The 21,788-nt window shown below is 49.5% G+C and overlaps 2 protein-coding genes across 2 annotated transcripts in view; one reads left to right on the plus strand and one right to left on the minus strand.

The window, feature by feature from the left end:
- Window positions 1–10,332: 10,332 nt before the first annotated feature.
- On the plus strand, window positions 10,333–14,271 carry LOC139060089 (uncharacterized). Its single transcript, XM_070538897.1, has 2 exons — window positions 10,333–12,451; window positions 14,264–14,271. The coding sequence occupies exons 1-2, from the start codon at window positions 10,333–10,335 to the stop codon at window positions 14,269–14,271; spliced, it is 2,127 nt and encodes a 708-aa protein (XP_070394998.1).
- A 2,248-nt stretch (window positions 14,272–16,519) lies between these two features.
- Window positions 16,520–21,788, minus strand: part of LOC139052422 (alpha-(1,3)-fucosyltransferase C-like) — a 29,711-nt gene continuing 24,442 nt past the window's right edge. Inside the window, exon 2 of the mRNA XM_070529518.1 lies at window positions 16,520–19,228. Coding sequence (XP_070385619.1) covers window positions 18,060–19,193 — 1,134 coding nt within the window. The 5' untranslated portion in view covers window positions 19,194–19,228 and the 3' untranslated portion in view covers window positions 16,520–18,059. The remainder of the gene's footprint in view (window positions 19,229–21,788) is intronic.

Below are 21,788 nucleotides of genomic sequence, written 5' to 3' on the forward strand. Positions count from 1 at the left end.
ACAAAAATAAAGCGGCCGCTTGTGCTGGTTGTTGTGAATCGAGGAAAAAAGACAGCGTAAAAATTATGCATATTCCACGCACTGTGTAAATGATGTTATGTGAATTATTTCGCAGCATTATTTTGGGTTCTGCAAAGCGTTAACAAATGGCCCAACGTGTCCGTGTAAGGCGAGCAATTGGTGTGTGTTACAACAGCAGCAAGGTGACGTCAACAAAATCATCAGCCCTTCCACTCTGTGGAGGTGCATGACCGTCGAAGCTGTGTAGCACACGACAAAGAGGTGACACAGAATTTTGAACAAATGTATGAACACATTTATTGTCTTGATCGGTGGCCATCGTGAGGAAAGGTACGCACACACATTTATTTTTATATATTCGGATTCATTTGTGTTATACATTCGTTATATACGTTCGTGTTGTCATTTCGCGATGTACTGATGCAAAGAATGCGAGACGGAAATCGCCGCACCGACTGGCGATTGGCCAGTGCCGTCAGCCCCTCCGCAGAGGAAGGGGCAGTATGGCAACGCTGGCATGATGAGCGCCATCGGAGCCGGCTGTGGAAGAAGACGAAGGCGCGAGCAGTGCCACGAGCGCGAGGGGCAGTATGGGAACGCTTGCATGATGAGCGGCAACGGAGCCAACTGTGGAAGAAGACTGCGATGACGAACGCACGAGCATAGGCACGAGCCATTGCTGATGATGATAGTTTTTGCTCGCACACATGAAAATTTCGCGGAATCGCAGCCATCAACAGCTTCGCAGTGATGTACGATGGCGACAACAATGTCATGATCACTGATAAATTGTACTCCGCCGAAGAAACATTTCGACCTGTTCTCTTACGACCTTATACGGAGGTGGTCAATATGCGGAAAACTGGCGTGCTCTCGCTTTTAATTTACAAAGAACTTGTTGCTATGCATCACAGCGCAAGCAACTTGTTCGCACTCGAAGGACAGTCGTAAGGATGACAAATTTGCGTATTCATTTCTGCGTTTGTGGCGCACGTGCTTTCGCTTTTCAAAGGAAATTGTTGCTATGCGACCCGACGGACGCGTCAGTCGTTTCGAAGCACAGAAGCGCACAGCAGGTACAGTAGACAGGTCTCGCTAGGTAGCTGTAGCCCGCGCTCAGCTCTGTCCGATATACGGAAAACTAGGAAAAAATTCTCGGAATTGCCGTAGTCATCTGGCCACGAGCGCTCACGCTCCGTTTTCCAAATAAGTCGATTAGAAAAGAAAAAATGCAACTCTGATGATGATTGGAATAAAAATGAAGGCTTGAATGTGCATGTGCTGTGAGGGCTCAATCTCGTATACGCTGCACTGTCATGCAGGAACTCCATGAAAGCGTTTAGGCATGTCTCAAGATAACTGTATCGGCAAAAGTTCGGTTTCCAGAATCCGGTGATTCGCTGACCAGAATACTTTGATTCAGACCGACCTCTAGGGATACCCTTCACAATAAACTCGTGCCTCCATATATAACTAGAGGCGCCGAAAAGCTATGGCAACTGCGTATTGCGAAGATTTCGTTTTTCATTGTAGTTTCATGCCTTTTTTTTCTTCCAATAGGTGAATGTTACTCCACAATATACGAAGGAGCATGGGAACGATAGATGTCTCCAGGAGTGACGACGTTAGCTTGATTCTGCTCTAATAGTAATTCCCGTTGTTGTTCGCGAATAACTTTGTGGCAGAAATAATTTGTGCATACAGTATGGCCTACTCGCTGTGTTTAGCATAAGGGCGTCGCGTCGCGCTTACAGCAGTAGGAGCCACGCTCGAGCGAACGCAAACAGAACTCAGCCATGTACATTGGTTCAGAAGCGATGCGCACCACTTGCACAAGCTCGACCCACCTACGCGTGACGGCTTCCTGACGTGTGTAAACAGACGCGTGCACAGAGCACAACCAGTGCTCTATGCTCTTGCACGCCGGAACCGCCGGAAATGTCGGAACGCACGCCGTGTACGGCCACGTTCTCGAAAGGGCAGCAGAATCGAGAGTGTGCGCTTGTAAATAGAGGGGTTACGGGCTACCGCCTTGGCCTCCATTGTCGGCGGCCGCCGCTGAAGGCACACTTGCCGGCGCGTCACGCTAGCTGCGCTGCAGGTCGAACTCGACGAGATAACCCGGAGGCACCAGGGGCTTTTGGACATGAGCATGCCGCCGGTGCGAAGGAGGAGGAAAACTTTCATGAAGAACTATGAAAGAACGCGAGTCGGCAGCTTCGTCATGCCAGGGTCCTTGTCTTGCCTTAGGTCCGCACCAAGGGAAGGGGGCTTAGTCCAGGATACCTACGGACTTGGCTGCCTGCTGGGTCCGCCCCACCAGCTGTCACTCGTTACGCAGGTCCGAACTGGACAGCACGGTCTCCCGCTGTTCGGCGGTAGGATTTTTGATGGGCGGGTGTGTTTCGGCATGCCCAGGTGGAGTGGTAAAGGGATGCGTACTCGCCTCAGTGGGGGAATTTGTAGGAGAAAAAGGTGGGGTGAATAGCATGCATGTTACTGGGGGGCGAGGACTTACGGAGTTGCCATCTATTGGAAGCGCCTCGCTTGCGTAGTATGAGTGATAACGCGGCGCGCTCCTCATAGGTTTGGTTGTATAGGCGCTCAATAAAAACACCACGTGGGAGCCCTCCTGGACATTTCTGTAAGTACTTTTGAAACGAGGGACGTTTTTCACTGGCAAAATATGAATCTTGGCAATTAGAAAGCACAGAATGGTTTACAGACGCTATCTCTTTACGAATACGTACAGTGAACGCCCACTGCGCGCGATCGCCGCAATGGAGTCCCCCGGACCGGATTCTTGCGTGAAAGGTACGGCGACTGTAGCTGCCGCCACGCAATGGCTGCTTCTCTGGTGAGAGTACTGTTAGCAGGGACGTACAGGCGGCGGGGATAGGCGATAATGCTGGAGGAGGGTGTGATAAGTTGGCGGTATGGACTTGACCGTGGGCCGTGGGGTCACGGTCCACGTTCTGGTGCGGCGCCCAAGTTAGGCTCGGACGACAGCGTGGGCTCGGTGGTTTCCGCGAATAGTCTCGTGAACTGGGGTTTATGCGAGGCTGATGCTGGGTGGCATGACTGTAGCTAGGCAAAAGATGCGGTGGGCGGCAGTGGAGAGTCGGCCTCGGGTGAAGCTGCGACAAGCAGCTTTGGGAATCGGAGATCACGGTGACATGTTCTAGGTCTGGTCTAGAGGCGATGGCAAGGGCAATGGCCGCCCTTGGGCTGCATTGATGGCGGTGAATTTAAACGAGGTCGACGTTAGCTCTTGCAAGGTGTGGTCGACCACGCTGACTGTTTGGACTTGTAGACTGGGGTGCGCAGCCGCGTCTATATATCCGCTACATGTGTTGATCGCCACATCGCTGTTGTAGCGCTCTTGAACGAGAGCGGTAACGTTTGGCATGGAAATCCGGGTGCATGTTTCGTGGTACGAAGGCGACCGTTACGCATTGCCGGATTTGTGGAGGTTGTACTTGGGTGTTGGCGAGTTCAGGATCTGGAGCAAGGCACCCGAGGCGGCACGAGACGGTGCGGCCAGCAGGGGTGAGGACTATATGTACATTGCCGGCGCGATCGAAGGTGCGACGCAGATGCGCCAACTGGATCCTCGCGCAAAAGAGTCAGCGCACGTTGAACGTTGTAGGAACTTCGATAATGCATCCCGATGCGAAAACACGTATGTGCCAAAACTATGATTGTTTTGGTCATTGTTCATAATCTCTGAGAGGGTTGGACATTATCATTGCATCACATATGGCACATCGCATCGTGTCATAGGTGTTAAACTTTAATTGAATTATGGGGCTGTATGTAATTCAATTAATCTTATAGTTGCATGTATATATTATACACATACATTCGCTGTCTGCACCACGTTTCGCTGCGTAGCGAAGACGCTCCTGTGCCGCGCGACGCTTCTTTCGGGCGTGGCTGTCCTCGACGCTAAGTGCACGCACGCTTTGGAGCCGTTGCTCCTTTTGCATATACGTGGTCCTTTTGCATACGTGGCCAGCACGCTGTTGAGACGCTAAACCCTCTGAATAAAACTAAAGGCAGCGACATTCTTCCTCGCCCAGCAGCTCCACCACTTGGCCTCCTCGCCGCTCGCGCCTTCAAAGGCTGCAGAAGACAGTGCTAACCTTTCTCTTCTTAATAAAGAACCACATCTCTCACCGCTCGCGCTTACTCGTCCCTCGCAGTTTGGTTATTCGCTCCGGCGTCGTGATAAAGTTACTCGAGGTGAGACATTAAAAATTGTTGTTCGGTATTTGTGCATGGATTTTTACCCTATTTAAGGCTTGTTTATTGTGTGCTTTGCTAGGAGCGATGATGGAACGTTATGAAACTGACAGAAGCAGATTATTTTTGTGCTTTTTCGGCACAGTAACTGCGCACTTGTCCTGCCGCATCGGGTTGGATGCCTGCTTCCAGTTTTACCTTTTGAGTCTAGTTTACTGGACAAATTCCTTTTAGTGTCGAGTTCCAGCACAAACATGAGAGCTCTTTGTCTTCCCAATAATGTATGCACGATGTTCATACACTTGCCGGAGCTTTATTTGAGTGTTACATCGTCCACGACCAGTGTACCTGCAGGCAAAAACACTGTCGCGGCTTACGCAGATCAAGCCGCTTCGCGAGTTATTTCTATTGCATTGATCAGATTCTTTATTTGGCTTTCCAAATACTCTAGCCCGGCGTGAAAGGGCTGCGATGAAGTCGAGGTTTCACAGGTACACGCGAAAGGCGGTGCGTTTGCGTGTGTGCAGCAAGTACTGCATGGAACAAGCCTTGCATGGAGCTGCTGATTCAACAACTCGGATGTGTTTGCGCTGCTCGAAGTGCGTACGCGTGTGCTTGCGTGTACCCAACCGACTGCCGTGTGTCGAGCTTGCACAGCTTCATAATTTAATCATCTTAGTACCGCGATGGCCGAACGCAAGGCACGTGACATATACGCCTGAATAACGCGACTCTCAAGCGCAAACATCACAGTGGAACCTGTACTTCATTTGTAAACAACGCGTACGCAAGAACGAAAGTTGCACATACAAATGGTTTGCATCAATGGGCACCTTCCCCCTTTGCGCAGTTTCCAAGTCAGTATGAGCCAACTCGTCCGCCACTTTATTCTATTGAGACGGCGAAAGGGAGAAAGCCTACTCGCAATAGTCAAAATCATTTACTTGGTAATGAACAGCTGATCCTTATAAAATATATTTGCACTGCTTAATAAAAGCATGGACTGACAAAGCTACGCACTCTCAGTAGTACAGCAATAACGCGTGTTACCTTTTTAGCACGATATATGACAGCACACAGCCTACGCACTTCACAGCTTCACACACTTGTTGACGATAGCGCGATCAGGAAAGCAAATCTGAACGAGCACCGGGAATAGTACCCGTGCATGAGCTCCGTACCCCGTCAACAAAGAAAGAAGCTCCGTTCGTACACGTTTGCACCTTTAGTACCCTTAGAATCAATTCATAACATAAAACAAAAACACCTTGCGAATGCCTCGCCGCTCCAACTCGACGGCCAACTGCCATGGTGACGAGCGCGCCGAGATGCGGAAAAGAAGAAAAAATAGAGAAATAGGCGCGAAAAATACCTCGTGACGGCGCTCAACCAATTCGAAGACGCAGGCCTTCTCTCCTGCTTCTTCTCATGCTGCGGCGGCAATTTAAAAGCATAGAGAAAGACATTCAACAAGAGCGGACACTCCCATAGAGCCCAGAGGCCGAACTGACAGTAGCGCACCAAGCAGATGGGATCACTCCTTGCGGTTTCGGTTTTGTGCTGGCGCCTTTTAAACCCTAGCTGGCACGCGCTACGCCGGCTGCGCTACTCAGCGACTTTTTCTTTTTTTCCTTCTGCTGCTCAATCGCGCGAGGCCTTATTGCGGAATCGTTTATTTCATTAAATGATTGCGAACGATCTCTACAAGCCTCCAATCGAATCTGTGCATGTGCAATTTCATAAAATAGATGCAAAACGCCTTGTAAATGAGGAAATGTTTGTTTCGCTCTATATAAATGTTCGTTCCTGGCTTTTTGTGCGTTCATCCAACGTTGTGGCACCAGGTAAGCAGCAATTCCCGTACGAAGTTCCACCGGGTGGCATCAACTGAAAAAAAAAAATTAATTACAAACCTGTCATTTTGGTAAAACAATGAACGGGACTAGTTGGTGGACGTTCATGATTATATGGCGCTCAGTGTTACATTGACGAACATAAGGAACAAGACGCGCACGTACGTGGCGCAAGTACGTCCGCATCTTTTGGTATTTAAACCTTATAGGAATACTGCGTGTAGAGGGGAAACGAACGAAAGTGGTGAATGGGAGCCATTACAAACAAAAGCAATTCGCCTTTACATACATGCCGTCGAAAATACCCGACTCATTCCAAACCGTACTAAATGTTATGAAGAAAGCATCTCATTTCCAAGCATTCCCCTACTCCCGGGAATTATTTCCTGCACTTTAAGAGCACCAATGCACGGGCGACGGCGCGTTTCCAAAACTGGCCTCAGCCGACGCCATATATAGTACGCTATATACATACACTGGGGTGGCCACAACACAGTTGCTAAGCCAGACCGCGCTAGACGCTCGCAGAATGCCTTCTACTCGTACTCAAGAGAAATGCGTGGGTGCAAAGCCTGTTTTCAGTCGTTCAGAAGACAGGATTTTTGAGTTCTTGCTTTTTGAGCTTCTCCCGCGTTATCTTTTGCGCATTCTGCCGGCGCAAGCGACACACTCCAGTGCTAAACGAGAAGAAAGGGGGTTAACCGAGGGTCCCGATTTTTATTAGTCATATCATAAGAAGCCAACAAGCACTGTCACCAAGGACAACATAGGGGAAATTACTTGTGCTTCATAAATGAAATAAAGAAACGATAAATTAATGGAAATGAAAGTGGATCAAAAAACAACTTGCCGCAGGTGGGGACCGATCCCACAACCTTCGCATTTCGCGTGCGATGCTCTACCAATTGAGCTACCGCGGCGCCGTTTGACCGCCCACTTTCTAGGGTAATAATGATTCCTAGTAGAACCCTGGGAGTGTTAGCCAGCGCCCCCACTCGCTGACCTTGGCGGCGGATGTGGAACATCCTTTCTGCCGCAGGCGTCACGAGAACGTGAGCCCCTCAGTGAATGTAGTTTATTATACAGCCACCATGTTGAATTGCCTATGGATTCTGTTCTCTTCAAAAAAACAAAAACAAACAAAGCCCCTTTCTTAAAGAAAGATGATTGAACGCGAAGCTTTCCTCCAATTCAAACTGAATCAAAGTCCAAAGCCAACGACCAGGCAACGAACACAAGAAATACTGGGCGACCCGATGCTATGCATATGTGGTTTGATTGCTTGTTTGGGATTGTATTTTTTGAGCGTTGAAGTTGAATGAAGGTGCACACTTCGTTAAGGTTGCATAGCTTCTTGTGATTTATGAACGGTCGCGGGCGTGTGACACGATACGATCCCGTGTATCGGCAACGGCACGCAGAAGCCATGCGTATCCGTCGACAATCCGGTCCGAGCGTGCGCATCAACGAGACGGAAGCCAGACGTCGTCGCCGCGCTGATCCCGAGGTTCGCAATCGGGAGAACGCGGCCAAACGCCAGCGACTCGACGCGGAACCACTTGAAGAGTCGCGTCTCTTCAGGTGGTTCCGCGTCCTTGTGGCGCCGTAAAGCTCGCGAAACTTGCCAAGTTCAGTCTTTGGCTCTTTTAGAATACAGTGCAGTCTGTGTTTAGCAGTAAATAATTAACTAGGCCCGAGAAGAAGCAGTCAAAACCAATAGCGTCATGGCTAGCGGGTGTGGGAACTTAACAGGCGGTGTCGCCACCAGTATTCTGTTTCGCCATCTTTTCTGGGTTATCAAACCGCCCCTCACGGTAAGAGTAGTATTCTTGGCATTCCCGACTGGTAATTAACTAACATAGCTCAACCATATTTGTTTCCTTTAAGGTCCCTTTAATTGCTTTAGCATTGTCTGAGACTACTTGATCGAGTGAGCGCTAGCCAGTTTTTCACTGAGCTTGGCGCTCATTGAAAAATTACTTCCTTCACCAGAACTTCACTATCACGAAGGAACTGTTCATATCTGCAAATGTTATTTCAGGATCGTAAGGTCATAGCTGAAGACAATAGACAAGTGAGACCCGATAAAACGAAGTCGTACTTACAGCGAAAAACTTCATTGCAGCGAATTTTCTCTTTTAATGCCCCTTACAAGAGGCACCAAAGAGCACCACTAAATCAATTTCTATACTGATACAGTATCCTTTCAAAATTCTATTTCCCTGAATTTGGCAGAAGATAAGTTGGTTATTACTAGTAGGAATGAAAAGATGCACTTCCGTTTTCTCTGCTTCTTCCCACGTCGTGCAGTCGCGCGCGCTGACACCGAAACGATGCCATATATAGTCAAGTGTTCGACGAAAACTCGTCTGGCGAGGAAACATAATGGTGCCAAAAAACGTGCACTCGCCAAGAATGAAATAAAAATAAAGAGAAAGAACCGACGTTTCGGGCCCCGTACGGGTCCCTTGATCACAATGAAGATGTAAGCATGGGCGCGCGGCTATTTATGGGTGAGGTGGCGCAGTGTTCGTGTGTATATCTCGGGAAGATTACCCCGCGTCCTGTTTATCGTGTGTCTAGTTGATTGTATGTGAAATGATTCTAAAAGCAAACGGGCAGATATGTGTTTTTCTTTTGCGATGATGGCTGCCGAGTCCCAGTCAATGATGTGTCCGGTTAGTTCGTGATGCTCCGCCAGGGCGTTCGCGGTTGTGTGGCCCTTGGCGACGTCATTCATGTGTTGTCTCAAGCGCCGTCTAAAATTTTTGCTCTCGCCGATATACGACACGTCACACTCCTTGCAGGGTATCTTGTAGATCACTCCCGGGTAGTCCGCGTGTTGCAAAGGGTCTTTTGCGCGTACCAGCTGTTGGCCAAGTTTTCGGGAAGGCACGTGGGCGATCTGAACTCCGTAGCCCTTAAAAATTCGTGCCAGGGCTTCGCTTGTTCCCACTGTGTAGGGTATCGCTGCGCGCTTCCCTGTTTCTTTCGCCGTTTCACGGCGGGGCTTCGCTGCTTTGCGCTCCTGCGTTCTGAGCAGTTGTCGAGGGTAGCCATTGCTCAGCAGGTCTCTTTTTACAACCTGTAGCTCTTGCCGACGTTTCGTGGGGCTAGAGCAGACGCGGAAGGCCCGGGAGAAAAGTGCTGCTGCGACGGATCGTTTTTGCCCAATTGGGTGCGCCGAGTCGAAGCTCAGGTACTTTCCGGTGTGCGTTGGTTTCCTGTAGACACTAGTCTTCAAGCCGCCAATGGGCGGCTTGAAGACTAGTGGGCGAATTGCGAATTGAAGACTAGTGGGCAATGGGCGAATTCCCTTCCTGGATGTCCTCGTAGAGAGAACTTCAGGCGGCTTGAAGACTAGTGTCTACAGGAAACCAACGCACACCGGAAAGTACCTGAGCTTCGACTCGGCGCACCCAATTGGGCAAAAACGATCCGTCGCAGCAGCACTTTTCTCCCGGGCCTTCCGCGTCTGCTCTAGCCCCACGAAACGTCGGCAAGAGCTACAGGTTGTAAAAAGAGACCTGCTGAGCAATGGCTACCCTCGACAACTGCTCAGAACGCAGGAGCGCAAAGCAGCGAAGCCACGCCGTGAAACGGCGAAAGAAACAGGGAAGCGCGCAGCGATACCCTACACAGTGGGAACAAGCGAAGCCCTGGCACGAATTTTTAAGGGCTACGGAGTTCAGATCGCCCACGTGCCTTCCCGAAAACTTGGCCAACAGCTGGTACGCGCAAAAGACCCTTTGCAACACGCGGACTACCCGGGAGTGATCTACAAGATACCCCGCAAGGAGTGTGACGTGTCGTATATCGGCGAGAGCAAAAATTTTAGACGGCGCTTCAGACAACACATGAATGACGTCGCCAAGGGCCACACAACCGCGAACGCCCTGGCGGAGCATCACGAACTAACCGGACACATCATTGACTGGGACTCGGCAGCCATCATCGCAAAAGAAAAACACATATCTGCCCGTTTGCTTTTAGAATCATTTCACATACAATCAACTAGACACACGATAAACAGGACGCGGGGTAATCTTCCCGAGATATACACACGAACACTGCGCCACCTCACCCATAAATAGCCGCGCGCCCATGCTTACATCTTCATTGTGATCAAGGGACCCGTACGGGGCCCGAAACGTCGGTTCTTTCTCTTTATTTTTATTTCATTCTTGGCGAGTGCACGTTTTTTGGCACCATTATGTTTCCTCGCCAGACGAGTTTTCGTCGAACACTTGACTATGTTGGTCTTCGAGAGAAGCATGGGACTGCGGCCATAACGCAAATCCGTCAGTTCGTCAATTTGAAAACGAGACTTGCCTCGTTCCAATGCCACCTACAGTTCAACACGCGCTGCAAGACGCATGGACTCATTCCGCGGTCCCTGCGGCTCCCGGGCCTTGTCAAGACTGCCATGGGGAAGCGAACTATTGCCAAAGCCGAGGGACACCTTCTGCAGGCCCGAATCCTCGAAACAAAGGCAACAATCAAGCGCCTGGAAAACGACATCTTCTTCGCCCAACGTCGGCTCGAAAACCAGCTGCCCATCGAATTTCACGATGTTCTACTTCACGCCAACAGCACTGCTGCCGCCACGCGGGAAAAAAGGTCAGAGTGCCAAGATTCCAAGTTCTCCCTTCTTTTACGAAGAAATGCCGATAGTTCAGGCGCACTAGGTGTTCGGAACTTATCTTCTTACAGGCTCGACCCGGCAGAGCATGCTCTGCTCAGCCGCGGCCTTAAGTACAACATCGGCACACGACCAAATGTCGGCCAGCTGACTTGCGCCGTGGAACAAGCGGTACGACTTGTTGAGCCCAGTCTACGGGACGAAGCTCGGTCGCGTGCAATTGGGGTCGTCTCGAAGGTTGCGAGGACAAATCCTACGACCCTGCCGGCAGCAGAAACAAGCGCGTTGAAACGGTTACAAGAAAACGAGAACATAGTCATCCTCCCTGCGGACAAGGGAAATGCCACTGTGATTTTGGACCATGTGGACTACATCAACAAGATAAATGGGCTGCTCGTGGACACGTCGACCTATGCCAAACTGGCTAAGGATCCAACAAAGAAGGTTGAATCGGAGCTCCAGAAGCTGCTTACTGAAGTTTTCAAGTTTGTCCCCCCCGAAAGAAAGAATCTCTACTACAGGTTGCTCTGCCACAATGGATCGGCTCCCGCGCTCTACGGACTGCCTAAAATTCACAAGCCGGACGTCCCGGTACGACCGATTGTGGACTACACACGCTCTCCGCTGTATGAACTGTCCGGCTACCTGCACCGTATTCTTAGGCCGCTTGCAGGACTCACGCCCACTTTCGTCAAAGACTCCGCTCACTTTATTGAGCTAATAAGTAGCACTTGCATTGACGATGACGAAGTCATGATCTCCTTTGACGTAAAGTCAATGTTTACATGTGTGCCTATTGAGTACGCGGTCGAGTGCTGCAGGAAACTTCTCGAGGCTGACTCTTCTTTGCCTGAACGCACGCCATTGGAATCCCACGACATTTGTCGCCTTCTAAAATTTTGCCTTGAGAATACGTACTTCGTCTTTAACAAGCAGTATTACAAGCAAGTATTCGGCACAGCAATGGGAGCCTCTGTTTCCGTCGTTTGCGCGAACATTGCTCTAGAGGATCTGGAAAGTGCCGCCTTATCTTCATTCGGAACGCGGCCAAAGCTATTTCTAAGATACGTGGACGACTGCTTCTGCATTATCCCTCGCCGGCACGCAGCACATTTCCTCGAGCACCTAAATTCCTTTAAGCCGAGTATACAGTTCACGGCTGAAGAGGAAAACAATGGGCGAATTCCCTTCCTGGATGTCCTCGTAGAGAGAACTTCAGGCGGCTTGAAGACTAGTGTCTACAGGAAACCAACGCACACCGGAAAGTACCTGAGCTTCGACTCGGCGCACCCAATTGGGCAAAAACGATCCGTCGCAGCAGCACTTTTCTCCCGGGCCTTCCGCGTCTGCTCTAGCCCCACGAAACGTCGGCAAGAGCTACAGGTTGTAAAAAGAGACCTGCTGAGCAATGGCTACCCTCGACAACTGCTCAGAACGCAGGAGCGCAAAGCAGCGAAGCCACGCCGTGAAACGGCGAAAGAAACAGGGAAGCGCGCAGCGATACCCTACACAGTGGGAACAAGCGAAGCCCTGGCACGAATTTTTAAGGGCTACGGAGTTCAGATCGCCCACGTGCCTTCCCGAAAACTTGGCCAACAGCTGGTACGCGCAAAAGACCCTTTGCAACACGCGGACTACCCGGGAGTGATCTACAAGATACCCTGCAAGGAGTGTGACGTGTCGTATATCGGCGAGAGCAAAAATTTTAGACGGCGCTTGAGACAACACATGAATGACGTCGCCAAGGGCCACACAACCGCGAACGCCCTGGCGGAGCATCACGAACTAACCGGACACATTATTGACTGGGACTCGGCAGCCATCATCGCAAAAGAAAAACACATATCTGCCCGTTTGCTTTTAGAATCATTTCACATACAATCAACTAGACACACGATAAACAGGACGCGGGGTAATCTTCCCGAGATATACACACGAACACTGCGCCACCTCACCCATAAATAGCCGCGCGCCCATGCTTACATCTTCATTGTGATCAAGGGACCCGTACGGGGCCCGAAACGTCGGTTCTTTCTCTTTATTTTTATTTCATTCTTGGCGAGTGCACGTTTTTTGGCACCAAACGATGCCATGTTCTACCGCGTTCCAGCGCGCTGTCATGCTCTGTGATCCGCTTGTGTTTGCCTCAAAATTTGTGAAGCACGGACTTATACCACTAGTCAAGTGTCCTCGTGCACAGCGCACACAATCTTGCGCTGCGCGAAACGAGACAAATAATAGCTCGCGTGCGACACCGTCAGCGGAAGTGCACCGCGAAGCAAAAGAGCGAGGGGAAAAAATAAAGGCGGGGCCCGTGACGTATGGTCACGCGATCCTCGAGGTCCGGTATGGGAGAACGCGGGGAAGGAATTTCGCTTGCGGAGGCTAGACGGGGCGAGTGGAGAGAGTGTCTGCTTTGGCAGTGGCGCTCGCCTCCTGAAATCATGGGTTCGCGGCTCCGAAATATTTCTATGTCGGTTATTCACGATCCAATTAAAAAAAATATTCTTGCGGCTGAACGCTCCTTAGAGAGCACGCAACTTCCATCGTTTAAGCAAAATTTGCTATGGGGCCTGAGGAGGGGCCTTTTAAGGGGGTGTGAGCCATTCATTGGCAAGAGGAAACTATAGTCATCATCATCACCATAAACAACTGTCATCATCAGCAATGCCTCGAGCATCGTCTTCTTCTACAGCTGGCTTGTTTGTGCTCCTCGGCGCAACCGCTCGAACGCGCTCGTGCCTATGCTAGCGCGTTCGTCGTCTTCCACAGCTCGCTCCGCTGCCGCTCGTCATACCAGCGTAGAATTTCATTTCTCTTCCGTCGTCGTAATGGGGAGGCCGCGTTTAATTTTTTTATTTATGGTGGTATGAATCATTGCTTATTAAGGGGATATGATTCATTCATTGTCTTAGGTGAAGGGCACGCATTCAATAACAGAGGTGATAGGAGAATGTGTGTACATAGCTATCGTCACGATGACCACCGATCAGGACAATGAATATGTTCGTACCTTTGTTCAAAATTCTATGCCACCTCTGTGTGGTGTGCTAAACAGCTTCGCTGGTCATCCACCTTCACAGAGTGGAATGGCTCATGACTTTCTTTTATTTTCTCTTAATGTCAACTAGAGTATCGGCGGTTCCCGTTTGCTCTCCGATCCATACAACTCTTTTAACGTTACGCCTAACACATTTTGTTCCTTCGCTCTTTGCGTGGTCCTTAACTTATTCTCGAGCTTCTTTGTTAGCCTCCAAGTTTCTGCCCCTATGTTAGCACCGGTAGAATGCAATGACTTTACACTCTTCTTTCAACGACAGTTGTAAGCTGCCAGTCAGGATTTGGTAATGCCTGCCATATGCACTCCAACTCATTTTTATTCTTCTGTTAAATTTCCTTCTCATGATCAGTGTTCCCTGCAAGTAACTGACCTAGGCAAACTATACTCCTGCACAGACTCTAGGGGCTGACTGGCGATAATAAATTCTTGTTCCATTGCCAGGCTACTGAGCATTACTTTTGTTTTATGCATATTAATTTTCAACCATACTCTTACACTTTCTCGGTTAAGGTCATCAATCATTTGTTGTAATTCGTCCCCAGTGTTGATGAACCGGACATTGTAATACTGCACACTGCAACACTGGACGCTGCAGACCGAAGGTTGCCAATATATTTAACGATAGAAGGTGTAACAATGCATAAAGCTACCGGTGCTGGAGCGGAAACTTGAAGACGGCGCTAACACCCCGCCTCTCGTATGTGCGTATTTTCATGGCTTACCGAACCTCCTTGATAAGAGGAGCTTTTTCGCTGTCGCAAGGAAGGAAAAAGTGGAGAAGGAAAGGCAGGGAGGTTAACCAGTTATGTCAACCGGTTTGCTACCCTACACATGAGAGCGGGATGGGGGGATGAAAGATGGGGGAGAGAGCACATAGCATAGCACACACATCGTCAGTTAGAGTCCATCACTCTTGCGTGGTACGTGATATCACTGTCACAGCCGCTTGTCCAATCCCGTCTCTTTTAAAAACCGAAGTAGCCCCTTCGGCGCCTTCAGCTGTGATGTCTTCTGTCGGCGACATGTGAAAATCGTTTCGAGTGACAATGATCTAGCGTCAAGGTGCGCTAGAACGGATGCCAGGGACTGTCGCTGAACATTATATTCAGGACAGTCGCACAGAATGTGTTCTAACGTCTCCTCCCAAAGACAGGCATTGCAGAGAGCGCTGTCGGCCATTCCAATGCGAAATGAGTAAGATTTCGTGAAAGCCACCCCTAGCCATAAGCGATAAAGCAGAGTGGCCTCTCTTCGGCGGAGACCAGTTGGCATACAGAGATGCATCAAAGAGGGCAGGTGGTATTGACGATTGCTCCCGTTGGTCTGGCTGTTTGGGTGTGCACCATAGAGAGGGCGTGATCTCCTGTGCAAGCGCTCGAAGTCTTCTGGCTGCGTCGGACCGTGAAAGTGGTATGGCCTCTTCCTGTGTGTCTTCAAGCGCTGCCCGAGCGGCATCATCGGCGTTTTCGTTTCCTGTGACGCCGCAGTGACTTGGCAGCCACTTAAACGTCACGTGGTGTCCTTTCCCCTCTGATGTATGCAGTAGGCATCTAATATTGAATACGAGCTGTTCGAATGGCCCGTGACGCAGAGCTGATAGCAAAGATTGTAGGGCTGCCTTTGAGTCGCTGGAGATTGACCATTGTCGAGGTGGTTCCCGATTGACGCAAAAGCGTGATTTACCAATACAGCTCCGATTTCGCTATTGCAATGCATTGAAAATGCAAGAATGCTCTCGTGCGATAACCGCTGGACCGATTAGAACGAAACTTGAGAGAGAATGCATAATTATAGCGACTGTAGGAGGCAAAGTTTAGATTTAGGACATCATACTTTTTACAGAAAATTGCCGAACATCGGTAAGATGAAAGAAATGAAACACGAAGCTTACAAAGCAGTATCTCTGCACCAAAAACGGACATTGCAGTTTTGTAAAGTGCATTCGTTTGAGCCTCGAAAGAGGAAAAATTTGGTATGTGAATTTATAGCTTACGTGAAATTGTTACAATGCTGACTAGGGTTTTGCAAAAGTTCTCAAAATTTGTGGCATATTTCAGAGCGATGTCCGCCCTCAAAAACACTGAAATACGCTTTGGATGTCCGAATAGGTTCAGTTTATAGAATTGTGACATCGCTTTACTGAGAGTTGAGAAGTTTCGAATTATGTTTTTTTCAATTCTGCAATTTTCAACTTTTTTAAAAACCATTGACAGCTAAAACAAAAACGTCAGAAGGCGATTCGACCTGCAATTGTAGTCGATAAAAGCCAGTGTCTTCCTGAACACGATTTGGTGGTGAGAATGGAGGAGTCGCTGCGCACGGCACTGTATTGCGTCACACCTCGCCTGAGGGAATGTAGGACAATATTCGGGCTGCACTATCTTCGGAATCGGCCTACGAAAAAGACTAGAAATCCAGATACACGATAGGGAGAAGTGGGCGGTAACTCGCCGCTACTGCTGCTCAAAACACGACGAACTTTGAATGCGCATCGCACCATCACGAGCATAAACATGCCGCTGTATATGAATCCTCGTGACGTAAGTCCATTTCCTTCGCTTTCACTGCGTTTTCTCAAGGATTCCTCATCGTGGCGTCCGCGCACTGCATTATCGCTTTCAGCTAGTTCGTACAGATGCAGCCAAGACCACAGATCGCATGCAGAATACTACTACGAAAAAAAACAAACAACAAAAGTCGACGACAGCAGAAGAAGAAGAATTTTATTCTCCAATGACTCCGCCGGTGATGAAAAGTTTTCGAAAAAGAATCGTTTTGCGGTAGAAATTCTAGCCGAGTGGTCTCTTAGACGTCCAATGATTCTGTAGATTCAGGGTCCCTTTCAACCAGCAAATATGGACGAGGGTAACAGTTTTGCGTCTTCTTGGCGTTTTTTTCTTCTTTCCTCTCTTGTATATCACAAGCAGACATCACCATTTCGCCAGGTTTACTAGCAACACAATACACCCTTGGCGTTACGCACAGACAAGAACCGTCTACAACATTTGGCTTAAAATGTGTTCACAACACTTTGCACTCTTATAATAATATTTGGGGTTTTACGTGCCAAAACCACTTTCTGATTATGAGGCACGCCGTAGTGGAGGACTCCGGAAATTTTGACCACCTGGGGTTCTTTAACGTGCACCTAAATCTAAGCACACGGGTGTTTTCGCATTTCGCCCCCATCGAAATGCGGCCGCCGTGGCCGGGATTCGATCCCGCGACCTCGTGCTCAGCAGCCCAACACCATAGCCACTGAGCAACCACGGCGGGTACTTTGCACTCTTGAATATACAGCAGCCTGTTCTTAATACTTAACTTTCTACTCGGCACACAGCTATCACTTCCACATGAAACGATTAAACTTCCACATCAACGGTCAACAAGCCACTCTATAAGACACTGGGCAAAATGGCAAAATGCTTCCCGAAGGCAAATTGTGTGTACGCCAAAAGTCTGGGTACGTTTAGCTGTCACTGAGTGGCTGACAATATAACAACGTCCACAATAAGGCATAGCGTGCAACACCGAACAGATGTGCAGTAATCGGCTGTGTAAGAAGCTTCGACGGACTTAGTTGTACGTACAGGCAACCGCAAAAGCTTTCGGCGTACGGAATTCGCAAAAAACATTAATTTGTCCGCTACTTCACCACTCAAATTAGAATTCCGGCGAGCAATGCGTCGGTCGTACGGGGAAACTTGTTTTTTTTTTTTTTCACATCTTGTGCTTCGAAAGCTTTCGCGGTCGGGTGTGCACATGAACATGAACAGTGGGACACAGCGAAAGACTGGCTATCCCTGTCGTCGATTTCAAGGGTGACCTTATATTATTAGCTTGCAATGTCAACGCGCTGATCATGAATTCACATCCCAGCGCGCAGGAGACAATAATATGGTCCCGGTACTTGTTCGCCGTCATTAGCGATATACTCGTGGGCTGTTGCGCCTAATCTGAAAGCTCCTAGGCACGTTATCGCCTAGGAACTGTAGTTCTGCGGCAATACGCAACCTAGGCTCGCGAGTGCTCTACTCAACATGCTGACAGCTTTGTGGAGCATGATTGTATGTACAAACACTCGCGATGGTGCCGTGTCCATAAAAAACGAAAAAAAAAGCACCCTGCACAAATAAGTATTACTGACCCTGATTAAGTAGCAGCCGCATGTCTCAAAAGAAACACAAACACGGAGAGCAAAAGCTCAGGAAGTAGGAGTCACCGTTAAGCGTCTCTCTTATTTCACCCACGTCCGACAGCGGCCCTGATGTTCCCACCACACACGCATGTCACTGTACGACGATGGCCTCTGAAACTGGGTACTATGCAGCTTAGAACAGAGCTCACAAAAGTCAACGTCCCACGTCACCAGTTGGTGAGTCTCTTTCCACTTAAAATATGAGCTGTACGCGGTGTAGTTCCTTGAAAGGACAATAAGGTGTTCGGCAAGCTGCTTCGGCGATTTGAAGGCAAGTGCATCGACGTACGATTGGGCAGGTCCAATTTGGCTATAATTGGCACCGCCAAAAACTACAGGTACCATGTCATATTTAAGTGCCGAAAAAAACTTCTCGGTGGCATAATCGCTGCATATGGAGTTCTCAAATGCAAGCATATAAAAGTAAGTCCGCTCGAAGTCGTTGTAGCAGGCACTGCCTCTGGTTTTGGGGCACACGTGATCACCGCAAGAGCCGTACACGTCAACGTCGAGGTGCCTCTTCAGCTCCTGGACATACTCTTCTCGTTTACTGTCGGTATTGCAGTGACTGACCATCCAAACAGCTTGTTTTTGCTTGGATTTCCACAGAGCTCTGTGGTCTTTTTTGTAAGCAATGGTGGCATTGCGAGGCACGATCTTCCCGTAAGGCTCGTAGATGTCAGAGTCGTGCCTGTATGACATGGTCCAGTTAAACATGTTGTGCATGTAATTGAAACCGGCAAAAACGGAGTACGGTGGTGGCTCCATGGACCAGAAGACCCACTTCTGCGACTCGGAACGCCTCGTAGGAAGGTCGTTCATGTCCATGTCGCGCACGTGGAAGACGATGGCGTCGCTGGACGCCAGCATGCGCCGGTCGTTGGTGATGGAACACTTGACGGCGCATTTGCGAGTGAAGTCTTCACCGATCTTTTTGTTATTCAACAAGCCGTACCAAGAACCATAGAATGATGTCCACATCATGATACGGGGTAGACGGCTCGTTCCATTGGCACTGCTGGGCGAGTAGAAAGGACTGTATGACCATTCGTTCAGTCTGAAGGCGTCAAACACCCGCCAGAGGGGCTGCCGGTTCTGCGCCACCATGAACACGCAGAGGAACAGGACCAAGGACACGATGATGAGGAAGCCACTCTTGGTGATGGCCGCCATGGTGATGAGCAGGCAGCGGCGCAACGCCCTGGCTCCTGCGAGAAACAAGATTCCACAAAAAGGTTTATTTTCAACACAGGTGTACGAAACTCGGCTTTGTTGCTAAGCTAATATGATACCACTGTTTCCTGCAACCAGTGATGTGCGTGTCCACGCTATAGCAGTCGATTAGTCGCGATGTGCCCCTATTGTGGGCCTACCACAATCGAAGCTGACTGAGGCGTATGCAACCAAATCAATGTGCATCTACAAACTATGTCCAATTAATATCGCTGCAGGACATTCGTATGTGCAGGGGTCCGATTCGAATTCTCGGAAAAGAAACTTAACGTGTGTGAAACATTTACAAGCTGAGCACGTGATAACTGCATTGGTTACTCGACAGCTGCAGACCGAACAGCTGATATACTCCAATACTCGCTACGGACCAAAAAAGTTAAAAAAAGAAGAGTAGTATCGCCCCGGGTTTTTGTGTACTTCCGTGTAATATGCTGACGTACCGATAAGTACTTTATGGAGCGCGTAACGAAAGCAGCGCGTCGCTGCTGCAACGTTGACGAATAAATAAGAACGGTACCGCCTGTAAACTAAAGTATGAACGAATACCGACTTTCCTATTGGTGACAGACATCGCCAGCCATCTGTAGCTCACGATTTCAAGAACCCGTCAAGATCTTGCACAGAGTGCTTTGGCTTTAGCAACACTGATCGCCGCCACGTTACCTATACCATCGCGTCTGCTGCTGCTGCTGCTGCTGCGCATGCTGTGCCAACGACTCCTCACACTCTGTACCATGTATGAAAGCAGTCATATTGTTGCTGGAGGTGGTAATGCGGAAGTGATGCTGGAGGAGGTACCGGCACAGCAGCCGAGAGAGGCGGGGGCACGACATTTATTGGTTATTGTATTTGGCTCTTTTGATCTTGACAACCTTAAATGTTGCAAGGTATACCCACGCAGGACGGCAACTGATGACTCAGAGTTGGTTGACAGCCGCAGTACAGCTCTTTCAATAAGAAAATGTGGGACGTCGGAAGTGCTACGTTGTTGGTTCTACAAACATTGATTGGCTCATCGGGAAGCGGAGCTTGCAGTGCGCAAAGTCCACGGGCCTTCGCTGCATTAGGAGTGCCCATGCGTGGAGCCGCTTTTTATGGACTGAATCGCGCAAGAGCAAACGAGTGAGATTCATCTAGCGGTGCCTAGCTGTAGATGAATGACCGATTGCGGCATATATATCGCAGCCCTTCATGAACTTATTATCGCTATGTTACTACAGAAATGAGCGAGTGGCGAGACGAGGCTCCAGCGTTTCCTCTCGCATCTCGAGCATGCATGCTCGAACACATTTCTGCAAGTAACACCCCATGGCACAACTATGTTGAGGAAGGAAAAATGAAATACTTGTTAGTGCTGATGTACGTCGTGGTTGAAGAAATATTACAAGAGTGGTGCGGTCGCGTCACTCGCGAGAGACCGTCTGTTCGAACTTCATCCTCCGTCGCAGACCACGCGAATACTTGCAACCTCTCATGAGTTGAGTGCGTTCGATGAGTGGTACAATTAACTGTCTATGAGTAACCAGTGAGGACTGCGAAATGCACTACGTATTTTACGCATTAGCGGAAAAGCAGTGCATGAAGCGAGCGGCGTTATTCTGAAGCGCGTTGCATTTTACACACATGTCAAACCCTGCCCAACAGTACTCTAGTCGTCAAACAATAATTTGTTATTCTTTTCGAGATGTTGCGTGCCTAGTTTTGACAATTGACAAGAACTTTACTGAAGTGTCCTGAGGAACTTTATTGCTCCCCAACCAAGTTGGTGGCTCCGCCCACGACGGGACTGGGAGGTGGTGACTCTCTGCGACGTCGCGGGCCCTCTGGACGGCCTGCAGTTGGTGCGTGAATTCCGAGCTCTTCAGCAAGGCGTCCCACTTGGACTTGTATTGAAGTTCGGAGCCCGCGTTGTACGGGCACAGCCAGAGCATGTGGTCGATGGAGCAGCATGCGTGACCGCATTTGGAGCAAGACTGCGGGAAGTTGGCGTCTATCTAACTAAGCGCTCTCGGGGTGAGGTACGAACTCGTCTGTATAAGAGCCTGAAAGTAACGGCCTGAGCCCTGTTCAGTTTCGGGCTGGGGGGAGGGAATTTCCTCCTGCTTTGTCTGTAATGCGACGTAATTTCGTGACAGGTGGTAAGAGGACATTTGAAGGGAAAATCCTGTGGGAGAGCCGGACCGTTAGCTCGGGCGTGGTTCCTGAATTCACGCGTCAGGCAGTTGGCCCGCTCGTTAGGGTTGCTTGGTTAGTTATATCGTTCACGTGGGCCGGGAACCACGCTATGCTATGACCTCCAGTTTCTTCGCCCGTAGTACTACGAAAGGATTTGTTGACGATGCCGGCTGTGCGTTTAGAAACTAGAGCGGACGAGAAAGCCCGACCGTCGGGCGCAAGTCGGAGAAAATGGTCGTCGGTCCTTTTGCGGCTTGAAGAGCCAAGGCTACCGCGGTTTCCTCTGCTTCGTTCACATGTTTAGTGCAGATTGACGCGGCGCTGATAAGTGCTCCGCGCGCGTCAACGACCGAGATTACA

Source organism: Dermacentor albipictus, chromosome 1 (genome assembly GCF_038994185.2).
Source record: "Dermacentor albipictus isolate Rhodes 1998 colony chromosome 1, USDA_Dalb.pri_finalv2, whole genome shotgun sequence".
Classification (NCBI taxonomy): domain Eukaryota; kingdom Metazoa; phylum Arthropoda; class Arachnida; order Ixodida; family Ixodidae; genus Dermacentor; species Dermacentor albipictus.

Excerpts from the sequence above, each read along its gene's own strand:
- LOC139060089 (XM_070538897.1), top strand. The coding sequence starts at position 10,333 with ATGTTTCCTCGCCAGACGAGTTTTCGTCGAACACTTGACTATGTTGGT.